General features: G+C 40.9%; 1 protein-coding gene across 1 annotated transcript; it reads left to right on the top strand.

Annotated features, from left to right (window-relative positions):
- Positions 1-201: 201 nt before the first annotated feature.
- Positions 202-12,001, top strand: LOC123000907 (uncharacterized). The gene is made up of 9 exons (XM_044383200.2): positions 202-285; positions 1,482-1,715; positions 2,207-2,413; positions 5,496-5,726; positions 6,629-6,782; positions 8,528-8,637; positions 9,435-9,548; positions 10,842-10,988; positions 11,867-12,001. Exons 1-9 carry the CDS (start codon positions 202-204, stop codon positions 11,999-12,001), a joined length of 1,416 nt encoding a protein of 471 aa, XP_044239135.1.
- The last annotated feature ends 10,691 nt before the right edge of the window (positions 12,002-22,692 follow it).

The following is a 22,692-nucleotide window of genomic DNA, read 5'->3' as shown; positions in this document are numbered from 1 at the left end:
AATTCTTTCTAGGGATTTTTCTGTTTTTTTTTCCCCTTAAACCAAGATTATAGCTTCCTTATTTTGTTTCCTTAACATTCAGCTCTATATAAGTACTCCCTTACTTAAGAGTTATCATTCTTCACCTATCAGGGATCTCCCCATCAGCTAAAGCTACATTTCCCCTTTTCTTTTTTAGTGAATTGGTGCTTCTTTTTGCCAATGGACAACGCAGCATTTGAAATGCATGAAGATGGAACACACAATACTTCTTCTATGGGGAAGATGAACACCAGCTCCAGAATGGTAAGGTGGAGATTTACACGTTGAGATTAGCATCTTCCAAATCTTTATGCAGAGCTCAGGAAAGAATCCCCTTTTAGACCAGCTTTCTTCAAGTGACTCTTTTTTGAAAGGTAGCATCTCCTGCTCTGAACATTTCTTGATTTGCTTTCTGTCTTATAATCTCTTAGCTCACCTCTCCTTAGCTCTGTAATGGTCCAACTTTCCATGAATTGTTGTTCACTGTATTAATGAATTGTTTATTGCTCAGTAGAATATCCTCATACAATGTTAAACTGAGAATGTTGATCCATGATTATACTATACAAAATATACCATTTAAGAATGTTGACATACTAACATCTATGTTAAGAGTTATTAGTAATCAAATATATGCCTGCTCAGAGAGGTATTCGGAGGGCAGTGGACAGAAAACCATGACATTAGGACTTATGAATGCCATTTTCGTGGTCAGAGGAACGAGGGCAAATTGGTCCAAAGGTTAAGGTGTGTATTCTTTTGGTAGCTTTCAGTAATGTGGATTGCAACTCACAGAAATAACACTGTTGTTTGTAGCATGTATTTGTAATGTGAAACCAGGAAATTGTAACACAGAAATACATAGAAATATTGTGCTTGGACTTGGTAGATGGGTTAGTAGTTCAGACAGGTAATACACGGAGGGACGGGGTTTAACGAAGCTATTTAAGTGAAGGAGGGAGGGAGAAAGAGGCTGAGATCTGTCAGGTCAGTTGTTTACTGGTATGTTACTTTTCCCATGCTTATTAGCTGTACATGTGATTACATATGTATATTCTGGAGCTAAAAAGCTCTTAGAATATAGTCTCTATAATCTCTTTACTTTTCAGGTGAAGAGACTGGTAAATAGGGGCTAATTGGCTGCACTCGAATGCATTTTATATACAAACTTAACTGGCTACTTAATTTTCTAGTAATTTATTCTGTGCCTCAGCTTTTCATATGTTTATCACTTCCTTATCTATTTGGGTGTCAGCAAGGTAAAAGGAATATGTGTGTGTGTGTGTGTGTTTGTATTTATTTATATTTACACTTATATTTACACATGTATTATTTTACCGAGTATATTTATACCACAAGTACATTTTTTAAGTAAAAGCAAATATAAACCAAATTGAGAAAGGAGGCAATATTTTTAATGCATCAAGAGTAGAGAATAATGGCTTCATAATTTCTCTTAGGAGAAGAAGAGGCAGTGGTCACTGATGAGCGTTTTCCTAGTGTGTCTCTTGGCCTGCACCGTCACCACAGCAGTAGGAGTACTGATACTTTCCTTGGTTTATGTTTACAACTCTCAGCCACATTCCCAAGTCCATCTGGGACTCGAAGCCCGGCCTCTGCAAACAACGGTTCCCATAGTGCAAAAGGCTGTTGATCCAAAATTCCAGTTTCTTAATCATTTGCCTAAATCCAAGGTATGAATCACACACTTAGCAAAAAGAATTATCTGTTCTACTGGCTGATTTCAAAACAAAGTTCCCATTGCCTGTTTACTAAGCTTTGTTCTCTACTCATTGGAAGGAACTGACTGTGGGCCATCTAGATGGAGGGAGGTGAGAGATAGAGAAGAGGAAGGGTTGGATTGATATTGGCCCCAGGCAGAGATTTTCTCTCATAGATAGCTCTGTGTCAGCCCAGAGGGGAGGATTGCAGACAGACACATGCAAAGCACTCCATTCTCTTGTCAAGATAGGTGTTGTCTTCATGTCTAACATGGACTGGACTGACAGTTCTGTAGGTACTACCACTGTCATTCCTGGAGTCCTGTTCTTCCTCTTCCCTTCTGGACTCCAGTCTTCGCCTCCTCACCACTGCCTTTTCTGGTTTGCCTCCCTCTTACTCTGCAGTGGCCTCATGTTCCTCAGATGGCCTCCATGTTGACGGTTGCTTGTCTATGACGTTTCAGGTGTTTGAATTCCCTGGTGGTGCAATCCAGTGGGCCCGGTACAGGAACAATGTCAAAGACTATCTCAGCGTTGAAGAAGAGGCCTTTGGCAGCAGCTTGAACAGTCAGAGATCACAGATGACTCTGGGGACCCTGAGAATAAAAAGCAGTGGCCTCCGGGCACCTCACTGGCACTTCAATGCTAATGAACATGGCTACCTTGTACAGGTATAACCAGTTTGCCCGGGTTCGCGCCTCAGTGTTTATGCCGTGTGTCCTCAAGCTATTATTTTAGTTGTTGCAAAACCCACTTGACTAAATGACAGACAACACCCAGGCTTTGGCTGTATTCATGTAAGTTAGTTAGCAGTGCCCTGAAGCATTAACCTGTTTGTTGTAATTATTCTTGGCATCACTTTGAACTTCTTTCTTCAGTATGAAATCATTTTTCATTTGCTATTGTTAAAATAAGATCACTGTTCCATCCTTCAAGCCAAAGCTAAAACTCATAGCTCTGATCAAGTGATCAAAGAGATGGCAGCTTTCTTTTAAGGAAAAAAGCAGTTTGGTGGTGTTCAGCCTGGAGTCCCTAAGATCAGGCCAGTTGGATGCCCATTGTGGTTCAGACTTTTTTAGAATTGTCTGGGAGCCAAGGGGAAGAGACCAAAAGGAGTGTTCTCATTTGAATTTCAAATAATTATTAATTCTAAAAAGTATTTGTTGTTGCATTCTGTATTCCAGATACCGGGGGAGGGGTAGTGACTAAGTGCACATGGCAACTTTCAGAGTTTGGTCTTACCCTGGTGATCTTGTTAATAGACCAGCCAGTGTTATGTGACCTATTTCTGTTGGTGTTAATAAAACTCCTTTTTCAAGGCAATTCATTCAGTTTTAGAATTTACAATAGGAAGAGAGATTAGAATTTCATCTGTCTGAGATCAAACACTTCTTATTTCTTATGAGAGAACAGAGGCTCAGAAAGATTGACTTTTCTAAAGATAAACTGTAGTTGTTGGCTGGCCTGGGACAAGGTCCATGTTTTCTGACATTTTGTCTTTTTCCACATATACAAAATATGTAAAAGAGGACAGTCTTGAGGCGCCTGGGTGGTGCAGTCGGTTAAGTGTCTGCCTCTTGGTTTTTAGCTCAGGGTGTGATCTAGAGGTGGTGAGATGGAGCCCTGTGTTAGCTTCTGTGCTCCGGGCGGAGTCTGCTTAGGCTTCTCTCTCCCTCTTCCTTGGCACCTCCACACCCCCGGCTCTCTCTCTCTTAAATAAAAAAAATAAATCTTAAAAAAAAAAAAAAAAAAAAGAGGATCGTCTCCAAAAGGTTAGTTTCCATGGTTCTGGCTGAGTAGTGGCAGAGTAGTAGGAGGAAGGAAAGGCAGGTAAGTGGAAGGGGACCCTTAAAAACAACCCCCAGGTAGAGAAATTAGTCTGGAGCATGTTCCAGTAGGCCTGGAATCCAGCTCAGTCTGGGGAGCGGTTCTGGAAGTCCAGAGAGAGTTTATAATCTGAGCTTCTAAATGTGAGCTAGAAGGTGGTCAAAAGGTACAAACTTCCAGTTACAAAATAAATGAATCATGGGATGTAATAAACAGCATGGTGACTATAGTAAATAATACTGTATTGTAAATTTGAAAATTGCTAAGAGAGTAGATCTTAAAAGTTCCCATCATAAGAAAAAATTCTATCGGGGGTGATGGATATTGAAACTAAACTGATGGTGATCGTTTCACAATATATACAAGTATCGAATCTTTATGTTGTATGCCTGAAACTGATAGAATGTTGTGAGTCAATTATATCTTAATTATAAAAAATGTAAAACCATTCAACTATAAAGGAAATAAACGTGGGCTAGAATCTTGTTTAGATCCCAGGAAAATTGTAGGATCACTCACGCATGTGATAAGGAACCAGTCAATAGGATGTGAAGGCAGTCCCTCTACCGCATACTCACCCGAGGCTGTTGCTTTTGTTTCTGAGTATCTTCCTGAACGCCTTGGAAGGAGTGGCCCTGAGAGGAGCGGGGCAGCTGGTGTGGCCAGTGCGCATGGCCCTGCAGTGCATGTCCCATTGGCCGCTGTGCTGTCTCTGCTGTGCATATGGAGTAGTTGGTACCTTGATATGGATAGACACTTTTGCTGTTCTCTGCCTGTGGACTCGGAGAGAGCTCTTTAGAGGTTCACCTCTCCCCTGTGTCTTTAATACCCATCTGGAACTGAGTTGTACACGTCTGTGTAGACACAACAAAGACTTCTTGTGGATGCTTCTCTAGTGATCAACTCTGGAAGAAATAATGTTACCTCTTCTACTTACTTTACAGAATAATACTGTGGAAATGATTAGAGAATGAGAAAAAGTATTCTGTATAAGTGGAATCAAAGTATACTGTAGTATGGATTAAAAGTGTAGACGTCCCCCCAGCCTTTGGCGACCACCATTCTTGTCTCTACTTCTAGATACGTTGACTAGAGAGTTAAGTTTTAGGGATCTTCTGTACAGCATTGGTACAGCATTGTGCCTATCATTAACAATAATGTATTGACCACTTAAAAATTTAAGAGGGTAGGTCTTACGGTAAGTGTTCTTAACACAATTAAAAAAAAAAGTGTAGACTTTGGGGCTGGACTGCTTAGGTCCAAATCCCAGCTTTGCCACTGACTAGCAGAGTAACGTTAGGAAAATTGAACATTCTCTCCAGATTCAGTTTCTCATCTGTAAATTGAGGATAATAATAGTACTTGCTTCATAGGGTTGATACAAGGGATGATTGAGTTAAGTCATGTAAAGTGCGTAGAAGAATATCTGGACACGGAGTAGAAGTACCGTATTATTACTATTAGTATTATTATTAAAATTGTATACAGACTTTTTATCTAGAAAAAACATTGCATCCGTACGCATACACATGGAAACATAGACATATACCAACATGCATGTCAGCGTGACCACCTGTGAACACACACACACACATGCTTGTAGTCTTTTCAAACTCTAAAGCATGAACTTAGAATTCTAAATTCTCAATGGGAGTGATATTGCCCCCCAGGGAGGGCAAAAACTGGTCCTTAGAAGGTAAAAACGCCTTACTTTTTTTATGTGTTAAACACAGATATGCATGTTGTACATAAGCACTATGTATATACAGTATACCCAGATTTACAGTACATGTGTAGTGTTAAAATTTCAAAGAATGGTGATTAATAAAAAAGACTAAGATGGTACCTTATAAGAGATATAATGAAAAAAGTTTGAGAAACATTGCTCTAAAGTGATGTCGTGTGTGTTTTCTCTTTATGTTTCAGGGGACAGCATGGATAGGGGTGGTTGATGATGGTGGTGCAGTTACTACATACAATGTTACAGCTGGCCAAGTGATCTTCTTCCCTAAAAATACTCTACACTGGATAAAGAATGTGGGGAATGAAGACTGCTTTTTCTTGCTCTTCTTTTCCACACATGATGAACTTCAGACCCTGGATGTTGATGATGTATTTTTTTCAGTACCTGAAGACATTGCTTCCAGGTCACTTAAGGTCTGTACCACTGCTGAAAACAAATCCCTCTTTGGGGGTTTGTATTACATAGACACAAAGAAAGCATGAGTATTTGTGTTTCTAGGGTAGCAGTCAGTAGGGTACGAGTTGGGTAATGAACTCAAGAACATAACTTGTATTCCTACTAAAGATACACAACTTGTTGAAATTGACTTAGCTTTTACTTTCCTTTATGAAGGACATCTACTTCTACAGGAAACTATAATGAATTGGTAGAAAAGTTTTGATAGAGTTAATAAAAATTACTATAATTTATATCTCTGAGAAGACATAAGCTCATTCAGGGAGAACTTTACTACGGATGATGTAATTGTGTTTTCCTAATCTAATGTAGAGAAGCCCATTGTTTTCCTGAAGGAAAGCTGCTCTTGGTCTCTTTAAGTACTTCTAATATCATGGAGGGACTGCTTATAGACCTGGGTGTAGATGGAGAGGGCGAGATGCAGGTGCTGACAATACAAATGGGTGATCAGAAGAATTGGTGATGGCCCATGAGTGGCGACTGCAAGGAGTTCTGTGGTAACTTTAGAGATCTGTCTAGGGAGGTTTTGAGATTTATCTCACAGCACATCCTGATCTAATGTTATAGGGAGAAGTGGAAAAAATGAGTCATTAAGAGAATATTGGTAAATATGAGAGCCAGTGTATATTTTTGTAGGAGTTATAAAGATTATAAAACATCAACACCTTTAAAGCCAAAATGCATTGAAAACTTGGAGGATGTTCATAAATATCACAAGCCTTAGGCTGATTGAGTTTAGCTCCTTTGACTGGGCCATTGAAAACCGCAATGCTACCCTTTCCTCAGCTACCTACCTTACTATTACTAAAATTCGTAGAATGTTTCACAAATACCTTATGTGATTTCTTATGTGTTTCAGCCTGAAGGTGGAATTAATTTCATTAGAACGTTCCAGAAGCAAAAAGAGGATCAGGGGGTCAACCTTCCTCCGAACTTGGCTGAACTGGTTATAAATCCTAGTTATGTACAGTCTCCAGACAGTCTTGTATGGAGATATTTTTATGACCTTAAAGGTATAGTATGTTATTTTGTGAAACCTTCCTAGTTAAGTGTTTATATATGTGATTATATAGCTGTTGAATTGAGCTGTAACTTTTTTTATTTTTAATTGGGTCACAGTCAAGACAAGTTTGAAAAAAACACCTTTCTCTAAAGAATAGGAAATGAGAGAAAAGGAATGGAAGCAATAGAGAATGTTGTAGAAGATTTCAAAGTGTGAGGGGGGTGTGTTGGGGCTGGAGTTGCCTCAGGAGAAGAGGCTGGTGAGAGGAGGGTCCAAGAATGTAGGTCTTAGAAGCCATGCTAATGAGTTTATACTTTATTTTGATGGGAAAGAGGAGCAATTAAGGGATTTTAAATAGGAGATTTTAATTTAAGTTTTAAATTTTCAATTAGATGTTATATTTTTAAAAGTTATTTTATTGAAGTTAATTGACATGAAACATTAATTTTAGGTGTTCAACACGATCTGGTATTATTGCAAAAAGATCACTACAATATAAGTCTAGTTAATGTCTGTCACCATACACAGTTATAGAAATTTTTTTCTTGTAATGAGAACTTTTAAGATCTTAGCAACTTTTAAGTATGCAATATAGTGTTATTAACTATAGTTGCCATACTATGCATCCCCATGACTTATTTATTTTATAACTAGAAGTTTGTACCTTTTGACTCCTTTCACCCACTTTGCAGACACTTTACTCTCCGCCTTTGGCAACCACCAATCTGTTCTCTGTATCTATGAGCTTGTTTTTTGTTTTAAGAGTCCACCTATAAATGAGATCATATGGTATTTATCTTTCTCTGTCTGATTTATTTCCCTTAGCATAATGCCCTCAAGTTTCATCCATGTTGTCCCAAAGGCAAGCTCTCATTGTTTTTTATGTCTAGAAAATATTCCGTTGTATGTATACACCACATTTTCTTTATCCGTTCATCCATTGATGGGCACTTAGGTTGTTTCCGTATCTTGGCTATTGTAAATCATGCTGCGGTGAATATGGGGGTGCGGATATGTTTTCAAGTTAGTGTTAGGTTTTTGAAGTGACAGCTTATCTAGTTGAATTGTGGATTGGAAGAGGACACGTGAGAGGCAAGGAGATGAGTCAGGGGGCTCTTGAAGTCCCTCAAGTGAGGGATGATGGTGGCCTGCACTGTAGCAGTTTCGAGAGGGAGAGAATTGTTATAAAGCAGGAGAATTCAAAGAAGTAGGACTGATGGGACTTAGTGGGCTGGCTTGAGGGTGAGGTAAAGATTGACATGTAGGATGACTCTCAAGTTTTCTAACAAGGTCCCCTGAATTGAATAGTCTGTCTTAAAGAGGTCTCTCTATGTTAGAAATTTCAGGAGAACTTGGAAGGTAGGATAGTATCTGACCGTCTCAGGTCAGTATCTTCGGGGCACATAGGATCTGGTGACAGCGATTCCTACCACGTGTTTCCTGGGACTGCAAAAGAGCTGATGTACCTTAGTGGGACTACATTTGGCTCTCCTTAGTATCATTTTTTTTAAAGATTTTGTTTATTTATTTGACAGAGATAGAGACAGCCAGCGAGAGAGGGAACACAAGCAGGGGGAGTGGGAGGAGGAAGAAGCAGGCTCAAAGCGGAGGAGCCTGATGTGGGGCTCGATCCCATAACGCCAGGATCACGCCCTGAGCCGAAGGCAGACGCTTAATCGCTGTGCCACCCAGGCGCCCCTCCTTAGTATCATTTTGAAGTATTTTATCTTGTTTTTCAAACTTCCTCTGACTCAGGTTCAAAAGAATATCGATTTCCAGGAGGAGTCATACAACTGGCACAATACTGGAAAAATGCAAGTGAACTAAGCAACCATGAAAAAATTTTTAGTGAATTCCTGAATCAGGTAATTGAAAGAAAAAAATATTTTAAAGATTTTTTTCAATTTATTTGAGAGAGAGAGAGTGAGAGCAAGAGAGAGCATGAGTGGAGGGGAGGGGCAGAGGGAGAGGGAGATGCAGACTCCCCACTGAGCAGGGAGCCTGACACAGGGCTTGAACCCAGGACCCTGGGATCATGACCTGAGCCAAAGACAGACATTTAACCAACTGAGCCATCCAGGAGCCCCGAGAAAAAGAATTTTTGGTGATCGTTAAGATGAATGAAATATGAAATTTAGATTGGATTCAACCTTCTTTTGGAAAAAAGGAAAAGGAAGAATCTAGTCAAATATTATTTGATTTGATTAATGGAAACTATTAATTGAGGCCGCAGTGTGGATTTGGAAGCTTAACTTCTAGGCATGGATGGTTACGTTAATGAAAAGACTAGATGCTTGTGAAATTTCTCTTTCATTTGTTTTTAAATGCTCAACTGGCTGCATTGCATAATGACTGAGAGTTCAACGGTGGCATCAAATCCCCTGATTCGAATCCCAGGTCCACCACTGTGCAACCCTAAGTAAATTACTGAGCCAATCTACATTTCAATTTCATCAACTGCAAAAAAGGGGGGGATAACACTACCAACCTAAGAAGATTTTTATAAGGAAGAAGAGACATAATAAATGTAGGGGTATAAAAAATTACATGTTCTCAGTGAGGGCTGCAGAAAGATAAATTATAATTAGGATTATGTGAATGGTTAAGTTGCTGAGTAGGATGTTTGCTAAATAACTGGATTTATTTTTTTTTCCTTTTCAAGCATCAGAATGCTCTCACTCTGAGTACACTCAGAATTTATAACAATGGATTACGACAGCCACATTTTCATTTTAATGCAAATGAAATGGGATATGTAATAAGTGGATGTGCAAAGGTAATTTCTCCACGAACAGCTTTTTGAACTTTCCTCTTTAATGCAGAAAGAAGCAAACAGGAGGTTTTTCTTTGTTTTGGGTCAGTTGTTGGTAACATTCGAAGACTTGGTGGTAATGGCTTTCTGGGTACAGTTTCCACAGAAGATACCATGCAGGCCATGCTAGACGGCTTCTAACTTTGATATTAGCATGAGAAGAGGCTAAGAGCATGTCAGAAATGATAAAGAAGTTATCACGTAGGGTGAAGGGTCTGAAACATTTTACATTTTCAGTTTCAGAGTTTCTCACATTTTTAGGTACTACAAGGTTTAATGTGCTGCCCTTTGGGGACTATGACATCACTGGGTGCCTCTCAGTGTGCTGTGAGTGGGGATGGCTGGGAAGGTGTGGAGTGTCAGTAGGGTGGCCACGTATCCCTGTTTATGGGGGATCCTTGTGATGTACACTTGTCTTGGCGACACTGGTGACTCTTCAGAGAGTCTTGGTTTGGATGACCAGTTATATGGTTACCATAAGAAAAGCCAAACTGAATAGCACGTTATGGTAGTGACTTGACTGTAGTTCTTCTGCATTTTCACGGGGCTCCCTGGGGAAATCTACAAGGGCCTACCCAGGTCAGGTAGGCTTCCGGCTGGTCCCTGTCTCCATCCTGACAGAAAGAACCAAACCAGACTGAATTGTATTTGTTAGGTCATCTGTAGCAAAAGTTTTGTTTTATGTTTTTAGAGGTGAAGGCTTGAATACGTTGGAAAAGGCCTTGTAGTTGCTCCCAAATTGTATTTCAAGGATCAGATTTTATTTCTGGTGTGCTTGTGTGCTCACGGGTGTGCATCTGTGTGCACATTTTGTCTCTGGTCCTTTTCAGGGAGACTATTAGGATGCTGCTGTCCTGGAAGGCTGAATTTTCCTGAGGAGGTCAAAAGGAGGGCATGAGGGTAGTAAAACTGAGATTTAAGCTTACTGCCTGATCAGGGAATTTATAATCCTTAATTAGAACATACTGATTGATGCTCTTTTTGCATGATGTTTCACAGTATTAAACTCACTAATGCATTTTGAAGAACATTTACTTAAATAGAGTGTCTTTTGACTTCTGGGGGCTATGTCTCAGAAACAGAAGATTTTATGTAAAAGATGGCCTCTATTTTCTGCTATTTACCCTCACTAAGAAGTCCTTTTATAACTATATGTTTTTACTCATCTGTTCTTCATTATTAATACTTCTCCTTAATGAATGTTTGATTTTATTCACTTAACTTCAACATAGTTTGTTTTTTTCTCCCCCTCTTTAGGTGGGCATTATTAATACTCAGGGTACCATAGAGTTTGATGTTCACATTGGAGATGTGGTATTTTTCCCCACTGGAACCCAACATTACATTAAGAGCTCATGCGATGAGGATTTGCTTTTCCTTCTTGCCTTCAGCACCGGAGACCAGGTGAGTACAAGACAGTTTTAGAGAGATTGCTGAGTGCCTCAGATGTGCAGAATAGCCTGCTAAACAAGGTATCTGGACCCCAGGAGGCCCTCAGTAAATGTGAGCTGAACGAATAAATGGATGAACTGGCAGAACATATGTGTGAAGAGAAGGAGAATCAAATAATCTCATTTGGTTATAAAGGGATCGCATATATCACATTTTCTCCTAATTCCCCAAGTTCCAAACCAAGTGAGAAACACACACACATAGACACATAGACACAAAGAGAGACAGAAACACACAGTGAGACAGATCCAGAGGGACAAATTGAGAGAGGCTGACTGAGAAAGAGAGTTAGCGTCAGAGAAAAAAGAGCGTGGTGGAGAGAGGGAACAAGGACAGATGGTCAGACCCAGCCGACTGGACAGCCAGGCCAGACAGACAGACATTATCAACCCAGTGGAGGGAGGCCTGTGTCTGGAGTAGGAGGACCCGTTATTTGGCAGCAAGGTTTGCCTCTGTCATGTGCCTCTGGGCATGGAGCTCTGAGAAGCCCTTTTGTTACTAGTTCTTGTTCACGGGAAGACAGAGGGTCTACCCTCATCAAAGAGAACTCCCTTTCAGCAGGATAGACATCCCTTCCAAAGAAAGTTTCCAATGCCTCAGCACCTCTAACCATCAATTGGACTTTCCTTATTCTCAGAGTTGAATTGGTGAGCTCCCCGTGGCAAGGGAAGACAGGCATACAAGGTGACTGTTCACAGGAATTCATAGCGGCCATAAAGTTACACAGCCAAGTACCTTGCTGTCTTGCAAGTGCCTTGATGGCTGTAAGATCTTTGTAGGAATCTGAGTACTTTTGTGCTGATATATCTTGTTTTGGTTTCCACTGCCAGTTGCAAACCCTTGACATGGACGATTATCTCCAGGCCACAGCAGATCACATCCTGGCCCAACTTTTCTTCAAGAAGCAAAGTGAGTTTAAGAAGATCCCCAAATTCAAGGAGGACCAGGCAATCAACCTGCCATAGATTTGCCGATGAGTTCATATTTATTCTTCCTTTCTCATTTGTTATTATTGTTCTTAAAGAAGGACCACTTTGCTAATGAACCTGGCTGGAGCTCTTCACAGAGTAGAAGTGGGAAAGCAGGTGCAAAACAGCCCTGTGAGCTCATTTAGCTGACAGTGATGATAAGCAGTGTATGCTAAGGGAGCATTTCAGTATCCTCTGTATAGATTAGTAGGTCTATGGAGGAGACCCAATAAATTGATATATTTTTATATGGATTTTAGTGTATGTATATATATTTATTTATTTTCCTTCTGTTACTTCAAATTTTATTACTCTAAATGAAAAGTCATACATATCAGTAAATTTTACTACCATATGTGTATTTTTGACACTCATCACTGTGAAAGGAAGTCAGCCTATACGTGTACGTAGTGAGGCGCTGGAACCCAGGTACCTCAAACCTTGTCTGGAGAGTTCAGCGTAGAACCCTAGGCTGGTGGTTCTTAACCCTTCTGTTGGTCTGAAGATACTTTTTACAATGGCAGAATTTTCAAGGACTTACTCATTTGACTGGTTGTATACTTGCTGTATATTAGCTGAGAAAATATGCAGTGATGAACTAATTATAAAGTCAATACTTTCTTTGAATGTATTGGATTTCATTAATCACATCAGCAATCATTTACATTTGAAGAGTAGTCATCCCTATATTGGAGAAGCATGTGGTTTATTTAGTCCCTTGGCAATGTCTGCTATGTATGTGGATTCAAGAACCACTTGTCATCACTGGAAGCTGGTAGGGGCTGGTGGTCTCCAAGTTGGGGGTCATTGTCTTAAGTAGAAAAGAATTTGTTCAGATTTATTCTGTGCTGGGCTTTGTTTATAATTTATTTTAATAGGTATTTGGTACCCCTGCATTGTACTTGGGTCCTGCCATTAGTTCTGGTTTATATAGGACTACTGGCAGTTAGTCCTTTATAAAATTCTCAAGTCAGTATAGCCAAGTTTTAATGCTTTTGACCACTACCCCCCTTCAGATATTCCCCTGATACCTAATGGAATTTTTAGATGTCTTAGTGTGTTTGTTCCCAGACTAAAAAGATCCATTTGTTCCTTTCTCTCTCTGTCTCTATTTTTATTTCTGTATCTTTCTGTCTGTCTGGATTGCTAGTTCTATTGATTACAAGTACAGAATTCAGTGAGAATCAGGAATAGCTCACTTCTTTTTTTTTTTTTTTAAGATTTTTATTTATTTATTTGACAGAGACAGACAGCCAGTGAGAGAGGGAACACAAGCAGGGGGAGTGGGAGAGGAAGAAGCAGGCTTCCAGCAGAGGAGCCTGATGTGGGGCTTGATCCCGGAACGCTGGGATCACGCCCTGAGCCGAAGGCAGACGCCAAACAACTGTGCCACCCAGGCGCCCAGGAATAGCTCACTTCTAGCATGAGGAAGTAGTCAGCTACATATGTACCTAATCAGATAACAGAAGGCCTGTTATCACTTGGAACTACTGTGTATTACCTTATTGCCCTTCTGGGAGAGCCAGGCAAGATCAGAACTTGGTAGCAATGGGAGGTTTGTGACAGCAGTGTTGCTTGGAAGAGACTCTATAGGGAATGAGTCACTGTCCAGGAGGAGGAACATAGTTGAGAAGATGCAGGGAACAGCACAAGGCAATAGATATATGGAAAGAGGATGTCCAGATAGAGGGGAAATAGTCATAAAAGAAAAACGGCAATGCGTGTAGATGGATTTTATCTATAAGTTTTGTTTTACCTTAGGAACTGTTTTATATACTATAAACTAGTTCATAATCTGTTCTCTTATATCAGGAAGTATTGTATCAGGTTTTATCAATGCAGATTTTATGCATCTTTGTATATTATTTTGCCATTGTAATTTTGAACGAAATCTGTTTTTATGGTTTTATGTATTTGAAGCATTATTGGTTTTCCTATATGTATCCTTGAAATATGACTTAGGAATCCAATCCACTATGTATTTAAAAAAGAAAAATCTTGAAAATAAAAACAATCTAATAAAGACAATTCAATTGGAATATTGTCGATATGTTATTTTGTGGGGGGATGTATTCTTGAGATGTTGATTTCTAGTTTTCTTACCATTTTATTCTCTAAGCTGACTTAGTCCACTTACACTCAAGTGCTTTTAAGCTTTTTGGTATATCAACTTAATTAATTACCAAATCAATAGATTAAAGAGTGAACTGCTCAATCAGACTGATTATTTGGCATCATTCAAGCAAAACCCAGACATTTGAAAACTTCTTTAAGCTGAACCCACCTCAACCATTTTATATACACAGTCTATAATACAGACATAGTTCATTCATTTGAAGTGGTGTGAATTGTTCTTAACTGTTTTAAGAAATCTCTAAAAAGAACTCTTTTTTAACACTGCTTTGAATAACTGAATGGAATGAATTCATTTGAATAGAGGAACTACAGTTTAGGTAAACAACCTCGAATGTTCCTTATTGCTTCTAAATAGTGGAAGGTGGTTATAAAAACTGTCTCTGTTCATACTCTCATCCTTCCATGTTGAAAAGCAATCAGGCTGCTTTTTATCACCCAACTGATTAAGGAAAAGGGAAATAGTTAAATGTTACTACATAACTTGATTCCCAATGACTGTATTATCTCAACGTTCGAAAATGATTCAGCAGTATAATATTATTGCTTTAAAAAACTAAAAAAGATCTTTATATATTTTGGGTACTAACCCTTTATCGAATAAGTCGTTTACAAGTATCTTCTCCCATTCAGTAGGTTGCTTTTTAGTTTTGTTGATGGTTTCCTTCACTGTGCAGAAGCTTTTTATTTTGATGTAGTCCCGATAGTTTATTTTTGCTTTTACTTCCCTTGCCTCAGGAGACGTGTCTAGAAATACTATATGTTGCTACAGCTGATGTCAGAGAAATTACTACTTATGTTCTCCTCTAAGATTTTTATGGTTTCAGGTCTCATATTTAGGTCTTTAATCCATTTTGAATTTATTATTGTGTTTGGTGTAAAAAAGTAAATAGGTGATGAGGATTAAGGCGTGCACTTGTTGTGACAAGCATTTGGGTTATTATGGAATTGCTAAATCACTATATTGTACACCTGAAACGAATGTAACACTGTATGTTAACTATGCTGGAATTAAAAAACTAAAAGAGAAAGAAAGCCAAAAAAAAAAAAAGCCACAGTGATTTTGTGCTAAAATTATAAGTTACAAGTGGTGTCTCCTCCATAGTCTGCACTCACATTACCTTTAGGAACCTGGTATGTTCATTTTGGATCACTGTTCCTTTGAAAAGAAGAAGAAGATGCTTGAAAGTTCAGAACAGAACATTGATGGCTAACGAGATGGGGACCTGTTATCTTCATTGCACTTATGTTGGAACTGTTTGGGAAAAAGAAATTAAGGGATAACTTGGAGCCATGAAATCACAGAGTTGGTAGAGGCCATGTATCATTTGGTCTCATCACCTTAGTTTGCAGACATGGAAACTAAGTCCTGAGTAGGGTACTTTACCTAGGTTGCAACAAAGTCCAGAACTTTTGAGCCCTCCACCCCTCATTCTGTGTAGTGATTTTTTTTTTTTTTTGGTTACTGTCTTCAAACGTATGAAAGATTCCTCCATGTGAAGCAGAAATCTGTACTAGAAAATGCACCATCTTCAAGTGGGAGAGTTGGCTTCTATCATCTACATTTAGGGAGCCCCTGATGCCAGCATTTCTCCTTTGGGGGAGATGCCCAGGTTCCAGCTAGTTCTGTAAATCTTATCTAGCCAAATACTCACTGCTTGTGTTTTATTTTAAAATTTTTATTCATTTAGAAATTTAAGAAATTGTGCTAGAATATACAAAATGTAAAATTTACCATCGAACCATGTTTAAGTATACAATCTGTGGCATTCAGTACATTCATATAGTCATGCAGCTGTTACCACCATCCATTTCCAGAACTTTTTCATCGTCCCAAACTGTCCCCCTTAAACACTAACTCCCCATTTCTTTCTTCCTCCAGCTCCTGGTAATTTGTCTCCATGAATTTGTTTATTCTCAGGTACCTCATATAGGTGGAATCATAAAATATTACTCAATGCATTTTTGTGAGACTCTTGCTCATTTTTAAAAAAACTGTGCCTTTACCATGTGGTTAGCATTGTGGTAAGATACGCAAGAGACCCAGGATGTGGAGAATTTGAATCTATCTTAGCTTTCATATTTCCAGAGAAGGCAACATACAGCCCTTTTGGTGATTCCCATTCCATGGTCTTTGGTCCTTTGGTCCTCAAATTTTTCACAACTCTCATAAAATTCCTCCCCCCCCCTTTTTTTTGGTTGCTGTTGGTAGGGGGAGGGTTTGAGGCTTCATTCTAGTCTCTGAAGTTTAAACATCCAGATAAGACTGTGTTGATCTTTTTTTTTTTTTTTTTTAGATGTTAATAAGAAACCCTAAATGGCCTCAACAAGTGTCCTTCACATCTCTTATCTTGGTTCAGTAATGCCCAGTGTCATCTTGTTGGCAAAATATCTATTGCTATTGTTTTAGCCTGATGCATTCAGACTTTTCTTTGGTTCAGAGGGCGGAGTAGCTCACGCTGAGAAGGAGCAAGCTGTGGTATGCAGGCTAACGGGGATATTGCACCGCACCGGCAGTAGCGAGGGGGCCCTGGACTCTCTCAATGCCAGACAAGGCACTAGCACATATCCAAAAGCCCACTTTGGAGGTTAGGACAGTGAAAAATTCAAAAAATTTAAATTATCACCCGAAAAAATTTGGAAAGCAATTAATAACCATCGTTTTGTTTTGTTTTTGTCTCTCTTTTCAGGAAATTGAGCAGCCAAGAGGCAGGTTTTATTTTTATTTATTTATTTATTTCTAAAGATTTTACTCATTTATTAGAGGGAGTGAGAGAGTGTATGCACAACCCTGGGGAAGGGCAAAGGGAGAAGCAGACTCCCCTCTGAGCAGGGAGCTGGAGTGGGGCTCAATCCCAGGACCCCTAGAACATTACCTGAGCCGGAGGCAGACCCTCAACCGACAGAGCTACCCAGCCTCCCTGAGAGGCAGGGTTTTAAGTTTGTTTTTGTTTTGGTATTAAGGATGCAGTGTACTGCAGGTGTTAGTACCATAAGGAATAAATTAAGTGAAAAACAGAACAATTAGTAGTATTCCTGAGCATTAGCACTGTTCAGTTGATATTCTCGTTGGAGATGATTTGTCTCTGTTCATAAGTAGTTACAGATGGTAAAAGTTGAGAGGAAATAATTCCCATTAGCCAGGAAGAGCTGTCCTTTCAAATATACCTTCTATCCTGTAAAGTAAGCCATTGGAGATAGATTTACAGTTTTATAGTTCAGAGCCCCCACCTGGCCTGGGTGAGGGAAGAAATTCTTAACATACAGACAGTTATAGGACAGAGAGAAGCAGGAACACACAAAAGGGAAAAGTTAGTGTGTTTTGTTTGTTTTTGTTTTTATTTCCTGACTTCATCAAGGGTTGGAGCATAAGTCTTGAGCTTTCTTGCAGTGAGTTATCTTGAATGTTCCCCGTAAAGTATTTGCTTTTGGTTGGGATACTTTTCTAATCAGCCATGATCTACTTCAGCCCATATTTTTAGCTGCCATCACTTAGGTTTTTAACTTTTAACATCTTTTTAAAATATGGTATACATGGAGAAAACTGTACACGTCCTGTTTCCAGCTTGATGGTTTTCTGCGAACTGAGCATGCCCATCCAAACAGCAGCTCAATCACGTGCTGTAGTGGAGTCAGCTTCCATCATGGCCCCAGCATGATGAAATTATTTGTGCCTGTTTTTGGACTTTACGTAAATGAAATCATACTATATGTGATTTTTGGTACCTGACTTCTTTTGCTCCACTTTATATTTTGTGAAACTCACTCATAATAATAAGCTCCTCTCCTTAATTTTTATGCTTCTTAATTTTTTCTTTCCTTTCTCTTCAGATAAACCCTTGGCTTTGATGTGTCACCTCCTTGATTCAGTGTTGAAAGTCATGACATGTACACAGAGTGACTCTAAGTCAGATCCTCATGGTGGCCTTTGATGGCTGAGGCTGTCCCTGATCTTTCAGCTCTACATGGTTATCTGGAATGTAACTGTGTTTCAAGCAGCCTGAAGACTGTATATCTCTAACTCATTAATTTGTGCCCACTAGCTTATAGTTTGACTAATTCTAGCCTCTTTGAGATTTCAACAGAACATTGAATCTGGGGAAGCAAGGAACCAGGTGTTCCCAGAAGATCAAACTCGACCACGCTAGAAAATAGCCAACCCTGACACCAGCAAGTGTGCTTGAGATCATGTGGAGAATCCTTCCCCTGTATGTTGACCCTCACCACCTCCTTGGCCTCCCCCTGAAAAAACTGCTTGGTCTGGGACTTTAGAGATGATCTTTGGACATTAGTCTGCCATCTTCCCAGGTTGCTGGCTTTCTGAATTAAGTAATCTTTGCTTTCCCATCAACAATTGTCCCTCTGAATATTGCTTTTGGAGCCATGAGCAGACGAAGTTGGTTTTCAGTAACAGGAAGAACCCAGAGCTAAGAAGAGAGGAGGTCAAGGTCAGTGAACTCTGCCCTTTAACATTCTTCTCCTCTCTCCAACCCATTCCAGCCCAGTTCCTCAGGTAGTGGGAATATATGGTAGATGCCCATTACATCAGCTGGGTTAGATTTTATGGTAATGCTTTTCCAAACGGGACTCACTTTCCTCTCTAATTAGGGAGGGAGCAGTGGAGGGATGTGGTCTAGGAACAGATTATCAGCTTTCATAAAGGAATGGTTTGTTTGGCTGGTAATTTGTTCATGATTTGTTCCCCTCTTCTGGTGAGCTTGCCCATGAGAAATGAGATAATACTTTATAAAATATATAAATAACTTTAACATTTTTTTTTTTTTTAGAGAGAGAGAGATTTAAACTGCATAAGCACACAACTTAGATGAAACAACGCAAGGGCTTTGATCCACTCAAGTTTGGGCAATTGATTTTATAAAGATTCTTTTCCGGGTCCCTTTACAGTATGAAATTTATAATAGTAGCTCTGTAATTTTGTAGGTCATGTTTTTACTAAGTACTAGTCAAATTCATTCACCTTTTTGTACTATGCAGAGATAAAGCCAATAGCTGTCTGAGCTCGTCAACTTCAAACGCTAATGCAGTATCAAGAAAATCAATAGAGTGTCTCACCACTCTTGTAACTTATTCTTCTGGCTTCAAAGGCAGAGGATATTCCCTGGAATGAAGTCAACTCAAAATTTTAAGTTACAGCTAAAGTGGTTATAAAACAAGGTATTAATAAGATAATTTTGCATTTTTTCTGATACTTCTGTATGTATTACAGTCGGTATTTGCCTCGCTGGGAGAAATTTAGGAGGAAGTAGGAGGAAGCAGAGTAATGAATGGTGGCTGTGATTTTAAATGCTGAGGGAAATACCAACACTCCTGTGACTCTGCAGTGACTGCAGGAAGGGGAGGCAGGGTGGTGTCATATGGTGCAAGGAGTGGAGAATCCTTTTGGCAAGTCCCCTCTTAACATTCCGTGACACTGGCTGACTGGAAAAACTACTCCAGAGGCAACAGCTCCTTCAGAGAGATCCCTTCCATTCTCCACTTCTTGGGGCATGAGAACCATTTTGACTTGCAACATGAAATGTTGAAAATTCTGTATATTCAGGCACTAAAAATTCTCTGAATACCACACATTAAGGTCAAATGGATTAGGAAACCCATTCTTTGAAGACTTAAGAGGTGGAATATTGGTGGGAATTTTTAAATATTTTGGGACAGATGCTGGTAAGGGCAGCTTAATCTGAATGATGGGTTAGATGAAGGGCTGGAGCTCCAACCATCAGTGACGCATCCACAATAGGAAATTCATATGAACTTGAATTACCATCTGAAGCCTTTCCCCAAAGTGCCTTTGTTTAAAGGAGAGAAAAACCTCATTCATTAAATATCACAGGCCAGATTACTCTGTCACCTGCTACGGCATCCCCATAACCACCTGGAATGCCCTAAGACTTGTTACTGTGTTTTAGAAAATTCCTGCTTGTGGTGATCCCACTTCCTTTACCAAAGGCCCCTTACATGCTGCTGTACTCCTTGCTTTCCAGCTCCTCACCAATGCTTGATCTCCCTCTACCTCGGTGTTCAGGAAGGCTGTAAGAGGAAAAGACACCCTCAGAGCTGAGAAGGAACCTGAGAAGGAAGATCAGCTAGTCCAGGCAGTCCAAGCTGTGCTCCTACAATACCATAAGCAGCCTCCATGAAGTTGGGACTTGGAGAGGGGCAAGCCAAACTGGGGGTGCTCAGTGTCCCTACCAGCCTTCACACTGCCCTGCTTCAAACAAAACAGAAAAGGGTTTGAAACCAAATGACCTAGTCCAATCCCTTTCCTTTCCAGATAAGGAAATTGAAGCCGAAAGAGCTGACTTTCTAGATCCCAAGTGCATGAGAGTGGTGGGGATAAAATTGCTCTAGAAACAGATGATTTCTGGGAACCGGAAGCCCAGCTCTCACTTGTGGAGCAGGGCGTTAAAGGGCAACCTAACTTTGTAAAGCTTTGGTTTCATTGAGAGATTTTTATCTTCCCAATGACGTGTTTGATACCTTCTTTTGTTTTTGGAACACAGCTTTGGAGTGTTAAGCAGGTTATTTATGGAAGAAATTCAGTGGCAACTTCCAGCTAGTATTTCTCATGGCAATGTAAGGCCAAACACAGCGTACTATGGTAAAGACTATTTCTTGACTTCAGGCTTTTTTTTTTTTTTTTTTTAAAGATTTTATTTATCTGACAGAGAGAGACAGCCAGTGAGAGAGGGAACACAAGCAGGGGGAGTGGGAGAGGAAGAAGCAGGCTCCTATCAGAGGAGCCTGATGTGGGGCTGGATCCCAGAGCACCAGGATCACGCCCTGAGCCGCAGACCCTTAACGACTGCGCCACCCAGGTGCCCCATGACTTCAGGCTTATCTTAAAAGTTTTTTTTTTTTTTTTTTTAAGGTTTTATTTATTTGACAGAGAGAGAGCACAAGCACAGGGGGGCAGCAGAGGGAGAGAGAGAAGCAGCCCCCTCCCCCTCCACGCTGAGTGGGGAGCCCCATGTGGGGCTGGATCTCAGGACCCCAGGATCATGACCCGAGCTGAAGGCAGATGTTCAACTGACTGAGCCACCCAGGCACCCCTAGGCTTATCTTTAATCCATAGCTCCCTTTCCACCTGGCAGACAAGACGATGATGAAATGATAAACATGCCTAACCCATGCCTGGTGGTTCATGGATGACTGCTTCTTGACTTGTGATTGTGCTGGAGACCTTTGCTCTCACTCCTCCACCAGCCTAACCTCATCTCTCCGTTAGACCCTCCCTCCCCAACTCTAGACTCTAATATGCACCTGTCTACTTGACATTTCCACATGCTTGTCTAATAAACATCGCAGATTCAACATGACCAAAAGTAAATTTCTGATCGTCTCTCCCAAATCGATTCCACCCGAGCACTTTTCATCATGGTTAATGGCAATCTGAATCTTCTGATTACTCAACCAAGATCTTCAGAGTCATCCTTGCCTCCTCTCTGTCTCATCCACTCTGACAGCAAATCCTGGATCTGACCAGTTCTCACTACCTCCACTGTTACCACGTTGGTCCGAGCAACTATCACTTCTCTCCTGTCTTACTTCAGGAGCTTCCTAACCTGCCTTTCCATCCCATTTCTGTTTATTCTTAACCATGTAGTCAGAGTGGATCTGCCTCCTCCAACACGCCCCTCCAACTGCCACAACCCAGACTCAGCCCTTCAAGCCACACCCTTCCAGTCCCATCCCACTGCCCCTTCGTGCCTCCTCTTCCATGGTCACCTCCTCTACACCTCACCCCCTCACTCCTCTGGCTTTGTCTCTACTACTTTTTCTCCTGGTCACTCCACTGCAGCCACACCAGCCTCTGGGCTGAGCCTCGAACTCCGTTGGCTTTGCTTCTGAATTAGGGCACTTGACTGGGTGTTCCCTCTGCATGGATCGCTCCAGCCAGATTTCTAACTCCCTCACACTTTCAGGATTTTGTCCAAATGTCACTTTCTCAGTAATCATTCTAGCTAACATGGGAAAACACCTGCCATTCCACACACGTCTCTCCCCACCCGTTCTTGCATACGAGCATACACTGGAGTATTTCTAAGTGGGAAGACGCTGGAGGAAGCCCTCAGAACTCTCGCGAGACCTGCCGCCCGAAGTGGGCGCCGGGAAAGGCTGAGACCGCCTTCGCTGCCGCTGCCCTCGCACGGGCTGCCTGGCAGGGGTGGGTGCTGGTAGGCCGCACGGTGCCTGCAGTCAGTGTGGGGACGTGGACCAGCGAAAGGAGTCGTCAGAGCTCTGGCCGCCTTCCTCAAAGAGCGGGGGAAGCTGAAAGCCCCTGAGCAGGTGGACACTGTCAAGCTGGGGAGGCGGGTGCATAAGGCTCGGGCTTTTGGTCAGGAGAACTGCTTCTGCGCGCCAGGGGCGTGCTCAGCGCGGCACGTGTCCCTCCAGCGTGGTGCTGACGTGGGCTCGGTGACCCGGGTCTGCGGGGGATGACAGCGACACTGCGTCATACCCAGCCGCTTCAGCCCAGGCGCCAAGCCCTGGAGAGGCTGGAAATGGTGGAAGAGGACCAAGATGGGGGCCGCAAACCG

Source organism: Ursus arctos, unplaced genomic scaffold (assembly GCF_023065955.2).
Source record: "Ursus arctos isolate Adak ecotype North America unplaced genomic scaffold, UrsArc2.0 scaffold_17, whole genome shotgun sequence".
In the NCBI taxonomy this organism is placed as follows: Eukaryota; Metazoa; Chordata; class Mammalia; order Carnivora; family Ursidae; genus Ursus; species Ursus arctos.
Note: the sequence above shows the minus strand (reverse complement) of the source record. Positions and strands in the feature narration are given on the sequence as shown.